Here is a 7,441-nt window from a genome sequence, read left to right as displayed (position 1 = left end):
TATGTAATTAAATTGGTTAATTTATGAAGTGCACCACTAATTTTTCCATGTTTTTATTGAATTTTGTGCATGAATGCAATTTGAGGCTAAATAGAAGAAAAAGGAAACAATTGGGCCAAATTAAAGAAAGAAGCAAAGAAGGAGGGCCAAAGTAGAATTTTTCCTATTTTAATTAGCTGAAAATTTTGTTGATTTAGTGGGGGAGATTATTTGGGGATATTTTTGGTCATGGAATATATTTTTTTCCTTAATTTCCTATGACTAGTTGGTTCCTAATTTAGTAAATCCTCTAGTATAAATAGTGCTTGTATTGTTCATCATTTCATCAATCAAAAAATATTTTAGCTTTTGTCTTTCAATTCTCTCCTTTCTCACGTAGCCTTTGTTATTTCTTAGCTTGCTTTCCTTCAATTTTCATTAGTTCCAGTAACCTACCATCCATTTCACCTTTATTTTCAACTTTTCACAAATTTATTTATTGTCTTTAGTTTCTTTAACTTTTAATTCCTAAAAACTTCCAGCTTTTACTACTTTCTAATTACAACACCTTTTTCAAATTCCCTTTTTCAACCACCCCCATTCTCAATCACATCACCCATCTTTTCACCTTTTCTACCTTAATTAATTTATCAAATACCAACATGTCCAAACCTTAGCCAACTAAACCCATTTTCAGCTTTAGGCCGAAATTAGCCTCGTCAAAACCCGTGAGTTACGAACCCGAGCCATTTAACTCCTAAAATTCCAGTACTTATTACTTCTCCGGATTAAGAGTATGATTTTGTCAGCTCATAAAGTCAGATCAACACTAAGTCAAAAAAGACGTCGTTTGATTTGGTGTGATTAGACGTACAGTTGGAATTCCGAAAAGAACGTTTCTAATCGGTTTTCTGTGAACACATTGGCGTGCCAAGTGGAGGCTGCTGTTTGGTTCCGTCAAGGGAAGTAGTAACCGGATTTAAATGTCCCACGCGGTTGAGGGCATTGGTTCGAGCTAGGCTCTTCTAGAACGCAAAGCTGCCGGAGTTCTAAATCACGAACGTTTCGTGGTTGTTCGATCGGTAAGAATTAGTTATTGGACGTTCCATAACTAATTTACACAAGGAAGAGTTGGTGTCCGAGGCGTCCTTGGTAGCTATAACTAGCTTATTGGAAAAGAGGAGTTCATCCAATTTCGAGGATCGGTTCAAAGACGAGGAAAATTCGCGCCTAAAGCTGAGCTCATTCTAATTAATTTTTCTTAATATTTATTTCACAGTTATTATTATTATTCTGTTTTCAACTTTTACTTTTGACATTATTTTTCTGTTAATTTCAGGTTTTCAAATTTTTATCCCCCCAAACGTCTTGGGCACGACAGCTGCCCCGACATAAATCTGGTCAAACGAGCAACAATTTACAGTAAACCAGTCTCTGAGGGATCGACCCTACTCTCTATACTGCATAATTTGCAACTTAAGGCGTAGGTTTATATTGGTGGATTCGACACCCATCAATGAGGCACAAACCCATTTTCAAAATCTAATCTAGAAATCCTTAAAGCATATTCAACCATCAAAATTCAAGTCTAAACGAATTTTAGATAGAAGCTCTATAAAAAATAAGAGTGTAGCAAAAATTCTCTATAATAAAAAAAATCCAAATATTGTAACTATATATCAAAGTTAATAATAAAATTTGAATTCAAATTTTCAAATCATTTTTGACTCAAAATTTATGTTTATAATGAAACTCATCCACTCTTTTTCAAGAATCGACGTTGATGCATTCAAAACAGCTTAAGAAAACAGCCACAAAGGCATGATTGACACTCTTCACCATTACCCAATGAGAGAAGGACAACTCGTAACTAAAGCACTCCAGCAGAATTCAAATAAGAGAAAGGATTGCATGAAACAAGGGCATTATGTCATCATGTATCATTTTCCAATTATTTAATGACATTTCAACAATTTTTTCCATGTCATTGATACATAATTTTGATAATTTTTCTAACTGAAACCTTTAACCTTGAACCCCAAACTCGAAACCCGAAATCCTGAACCTTAAACCAAAAGGTTGAGTTCTGGGTTAAAGGTTCGAGGTTCGAGTTCGAGTTCGGGGTTTAGGTTAAAAAAATTATCAAAACTATGTACCAATGACATGAAAATTTTTTTATTGAAATATCATTAAATAATTGAAAAGTGATATAAGATAAATGTAGCATTCATGTTTCATTCAATCTTTACTCGAGAAGAAATAGTAACTTTTAAGAAAAAAATGACACCGTAATTTCAACAAATAGGAAAAAAGAAACAGAACGAAGCCCTCAATACAACGAATATATGTTGCCATAAAAGAAGAATCGAAGACCCCAAAGCTTTTAGAAACTAAAGGTGGGTTAGGATGGACAATTGGGTACGGTGCGGTGTGTTTAGCTTATTTTTTGTTTCACGCTATAGTATTTAATCTCACCGCCACCGCTATTTTTACACTAATTGCAACTAAATGCACCACTCATCCAAAACCACCCTAAAACTCAAAACAAGATTCTAGAAACCTTCCTAATATAAAGAGGAAAATAAAAGAAAAAACCCAATATTTAATACTTATACTATAGAGTAAATTTTATTCTCTTTACACTAATTTTGAGGAACATTTTATTCAAATTATTTGAGTTCATTTATGTCTAAAAGTTTGAACGAATTTGATAATATGTCCGTTTTGCCTTTTCTTAGGTGGGTCTTTGAAAGTGAAATTTCTTAAAATCATACATAATTATTTAAGCTTTGAATTACATTTCTCAAATTTTGGATAAATTCATTAATATTTACTAATATTTATCTTGAACCTATTTAAACTTATTCATATTATTTTAAAAACATATTTATTTTTATTTAACATTTAAAATTATATATCAATGCATTATATATTTTTCTTTTATTAAATTTATAATAATAAACATCTTTTAAGGAAAAATATCAACAACTTAACCTATATTTTAATATTTACATTATAGTTAGCTTATTTAATTTTTGTATAATATAAATTACATAATATATATAAAATATATATCTTATTATAAACTTAAAACGAGCTTTGAATATGACATTATTAAGAGAAACAACCATAAATCTTGAACATGAATCGTAAAAACAAACATCAAATATACAAAAAAATAAGCTATGTCGAGCTCGAGCACTAAATATTAGAACTTGAACCTAACTAATATTTCAAGCCAACTTAACCCAAACTCATTTTCAGGCCTAATAAATTTTTTTTCAAACCTTCTTAAATTTTAGACAAATAGCACAACCTTTAAACAAGTATAATATAAAGCATATATTCTATAATAAATTAAATTCAAACTAACGGATTAATAATAATTTAAATTAGAAAGATAAAAATGCTAATAACGACGATAAGCATTCTTAGAACATTGATATAGTCAGTTTCTGCTTTGGCTAAAAACAACTTAAATTCTATACAATGTTCTTCAACCACAATGAACTGTAATTGATATGAAAGGGGAACATTGTAATTGTAAATGGGGAAGGGTAAACGCGATTTGTAGAGGGCCATGGGTGGCTCTCAGGCTTTAAAGAACAGACATTTATAAGCCTCATATTGTCTATGGTTTAATTATTTCATCAGTACCATTATTGTTCCCTGCATCCACGAGAATGCACTTCATAGCATCAACCAGCTCCTTCATTTGCTCCCTCGAATGCAATGGCGAAGGATAAACGCAAATGCAATCCAGCCATCCGTCGCGGATGGTGTCGAAAATGGCAATGGAAGGGGCGATGCCGTGACCGGAAGCGCACCCCATGTAGTCCTCTACACCAACTAGTTTTTGCTGGTCATTGGACTCATCGATCACGGTGTCTTCGAACACTGATATCAAAGAAGTTCTCAAGGATGAAGAGGAAGTCAAGCCAGGGTTTGCCATGGCCCTGCACATCAAGAAATTCAAATCTGCCATGTCTGACAAGTGTTTGTTGCACTTCTTATAGTTCGCAAACGATGTGTATGTTTTCTTTGCCAAGTCCCACAGCTTCTCTCCTCCTTTGATGGCATGCGTGTTTAGAACAGCTGAGTGGTAAAATCCTACAAATTTTCAAGAGTTCCATTGAAGTAAATTACAAATCGAATGCAACTTGGGTGTTTGGTCTTTTGCTCCTAATAAAAAAAGTTGAGGAGCCTTATTGGTTTTCTATTAAACAAATATGGAAAAAGAACCCAAGTACTTGGTATAGGGTCAGCTATGAATTGTCATGTGATGGATTCTCCAGAAACAAATAGCAAGGCCAACCTCCAACATAAATATCTATTTCAGGACAAACTTAATGATTGAAGTCCAAGTCTAAACTAGCTTTGATGATATAACTGATGACATAAGATTTCGATTTTGACAACTCATTTGAATAGGAAGAGTTTCAAGACATTTTTTGGCAATTTGAACTTTGCCTACCGAAATTGAGATTGGAGAGAGGAGGTTGAAGGATGGAGCGGCAATCTGTGAGTGTTACAACTCCATACTTCTTTTTTTGATGATCTGAACAGCATTTAGAATTGTGTGCAGCAATCAGCCCAGCTGCTCCTAATGCACCACACAACTTAATCCCTCTTGCCTTGCAACCCTGAAAATTTTCAACTTTTAAGGCCTTCTTTACAAGGCAGCAAATGTTGGGAAATATTTGTTAACTACTAAATTACTTACAGTCAAGATCCTCTCGGTGTCATCAGGGTTGATCAGCAACTTCACTACTTGGGTAGATCTGGATGACTTTGCATCTTTGAACTTTAAATTTGTGAAACTGAAAGAATTAACAGAGTAGCCAAGCATGTCGATTCCTCGTGCCAAAACATTTTTCTTGGTTTTCCCCTTGGGAATAAGATCTTCGATCGCCAAACTAACCTCTCCTTTGTTCATCATGGTTTCCTTTTCTTCCCTCTGCGGCGTCGTTTCCTCTTCTTCCCTACCTATTAACGTTAGCAACTCTCGCAGCAATGACACCGCTGTGGTCCTGTCACATGCGGCAGCATGCAGGCGGAGCACCACCACCCACTTTGCACCAGGCAAGGCGTAAACACTGGCGAGTAACACGTCATTTTTCGTGCTAAATGAAGGGCTATTCGGATTATGAGAAGCAAGCCAAGAATTTTGGTTAAGTTCGTGTTCAAGAATCAAATGAAGGAGTGTGACGTTCTGGGTTTCTTGGCCGTAAAGATTTTCGAGGATGTTGGAAGTTGCGGAATGGTTAAAGGAGTTGATTTGAATGAAAGGCGAAGGAGACGTAACGAAGGAGAAAGTGTTGGAAGCAGGGTTGTAATGGAGCCTAGACCTAAGAATGGGGTGGGAATTCTGTAGCTCGTGGAGCGCACTACGGAGGCGTGAAAGGTCAGGGTTTTTGGAAATAAGGAGGGCCAAGACGGCAATGCCAGTGCCACCCAGCACCGCACGGCACCAGCTGTTCTCGGTTCCGCCAACAACTCGGCTATTGGGATGGAGCATTGTGGAGTTGAGAGCTGGGGTTGACATGTACAGGGGATGAGAGCCAAACCACTGCTTCGTGTGCTTGGTTTCGGTGAGCTTTGAAGTGGGGATATAGAGAGAGAGAGACCGATGAAAGAAATAAAAAATAAATTATTGATAAATAAGATCATATAAAAAGTTGAAGACAGTGTTGATAGAATAGTCATTGTATAAGCACAAAAGAAATAAAAATAAATCATGTACCATTTGCCTTTTTGTTTTCGTTGGAATTAATTTCTACAAATGGTTAATCCGAATTTTTCAAAAAATTTAAGATTCCAATCGGGTTTTGGTAAGATTTTTTCCCAAGTCCAATACATTACATTATAAAATTATATTAATTATATATATTAAATGATAATTTTATATTTATATTAAATCACTAACTCAATAACAATTCAATCTATTATTCAAAACCTAACAAAACTTATGCAACTAAATAACTCCACCCAAAATATAAAATTTTAAAATTTATATTTAATACAATACAATATTTATTGTATTTATTTGTATTTTTAATATAATAAAATATTTATCATATTTATGGTAGTGTTTTTAATATAAATATTTTTTATTGTGTTAGAAAACTTTTAATTTTGCAGTTTTTAGTGCATTTAGTGTATTATATTTTTCTAAATTTTATTTAATTTAAAAATATCAAATATAAGCAGGTTGAATCGGGTTAACTTTCTTTAAATTAGGTCGGGTTTGAGAAAAAAAAAATAGCACCTCTAAATCCATCTACACTGATTTTATGGAGTAGAATCTGCCCTCATCTCACCTTGATATATTTATTAAAATGTCTTTTCTAATTTATTTAATTATTTTCATATTTTAAAATTATAATTTTTTAAATTTATAGTATTTAATAATATTCAGTGCTTTTAGAAGACTTTATATAATTTTTATTTCATTTTGTAAGCAATACAGAAAAATGATTAAGTCATTTGTTGGTATTTTAAAAATCAACTCAATATTTATAAGTGAAATTTAAGTTGTGCTTCTTTTAGAAGAATTTTTTTTATAAATTACGAAAATGATTCAACTTAAAAATCATGTATATAAATAATTTAATTTTTGCAGTGTCTATCAGTCTCGTCAGACACATCGACGACATTGACCCCATCATTGGCCAACGATTGCATTTAAAAGAAAAAATAAATTTTAATGGTGTCGCAAATAAATTGACAACACCGAACTAATGTGTGATTATATAAAATGTTCAGGGACATAATGAAACAATTAACCTTTAGATTGGTTGAAAAAAGGGTGCGCATCAGGGTATGGCAGCAATAAATTAAATGCTTGCAACCTTTTGATTTATTTGCATGTTAAGTCTATTCTTTTTTTAAATTAAATTTAAACAGTTCTTAAAAATATAAGATTAACAAAAATAAATCATTCTCATTTTTTTAAAATAATAAACTTAAAAAATTATATAAAATTCTTATTTAAATTGAAAATGTTTAAATTTAAATAAACGTGAAGAAAATTTTTGAGGATATATTTGAGTAATTTAAATAAGAATTTTATATAAATTTTAAGTTTATTGTTTAAAAAATTAAAAGGGCTTATTTGTGTTATTCTTGTATTTTTTAAGTGTTATTTAAATTTAATTTCAAAAGAGAACATATCTAACATGCAAATAGATAAAAGAAAATTGAAAAGCATTTAATTTGGTGCGGCTTACCACATTTTTCAGTCAATCTAAAATGGGTAATCACTTCATCAAATCTCTAAACGTTTTATACAATCACACTTCAATCTAGTACTATCAATTTATTTGACGGAACTTAAAATAATTATTTAAAAAGAAACTGATGATTGTTCAATGATGAAAGGGTGGTGCCGTCAATAAAAATGACAGCATCGACGTGCACAATAGAAAATAAATCATTTTTAAAGAAATAGAGATTGAGGTTA

The 7,441-nt window shown here is 32.3% G+C and overlaps 1 protein-coding gene across 1 annotated transcript; it reads right to left on the bottom strand.

Moving 5' to 3' along the window:
* Positions 1 to 3,306: 3,306 nt before the first annotated feature.
* On the bottom strand, positions 3,307 to 5,660 carry LOC105799666 (uncharacterized). The gene is made up of 3 exons (XM_012630336.2): positions 4,703 to 5,660; positions 4,454 to 4,622; positions 3,307 to 4,089 (listed from the first exon to the last, which is right to left on the bottom strand). The coding sequence occupies exons 1-3, from the start codon at positions 5,522 to 5,524 to the stop codon at positions 3,611 to 3,613; spliced, it is 1,470 nt and encodes a 489-aa protein (XP_012485790.1). The 5' UTR covers positions 5,525 to 5,660; the 3' UTR covers positions 3,307 to 3,610.
* Positions 5,661 to 7,441: the final 1,781 nt, after the last annotated feature.

This window comes from Gossypium raimondii, chromosome 9 (genome assembly GCF_025698545.1).
Source record: "Gossypium raimondii isolate GPD5lz chromosome 9, ASM2569854v1, whole genome shotgun sequence".
Classification (NCBI taxonomy): Eukaryota; Viridiplantae; Streptophyta; class Magnoliopsida; order Malvales; family Malvaceae; genus Gossypium; species Gossypium raimondii.
Note: the sequence above shows the minus strand (reverse complement) of the source record. Positions and strands in the feature narration are given on the sequence as shown.

Coding starts and splice junctions, on each gene's coding strand:
- LOC105799666 (XM_012630336.2), bottom strand. CDS start 5,524: ATGTCAACCCCAGCTCTCAACTCCACAATGCTCCATCCCAATAGCCGA. Junction 4,623..4,702: donor ACACCGAGAGGATCTTGACT/GTAAGTAATTTA, acceptor GAAAATTTTCAG/GGTTGCAAGGCAAGAGGGAT. Junction 4,090..4,453: donor TCTCTCCAATCTCAATTTCG/GTAGGCAAAGTT, acceptor GAAAATTTGTAG/GATTTTACCACTCAGCTGTT.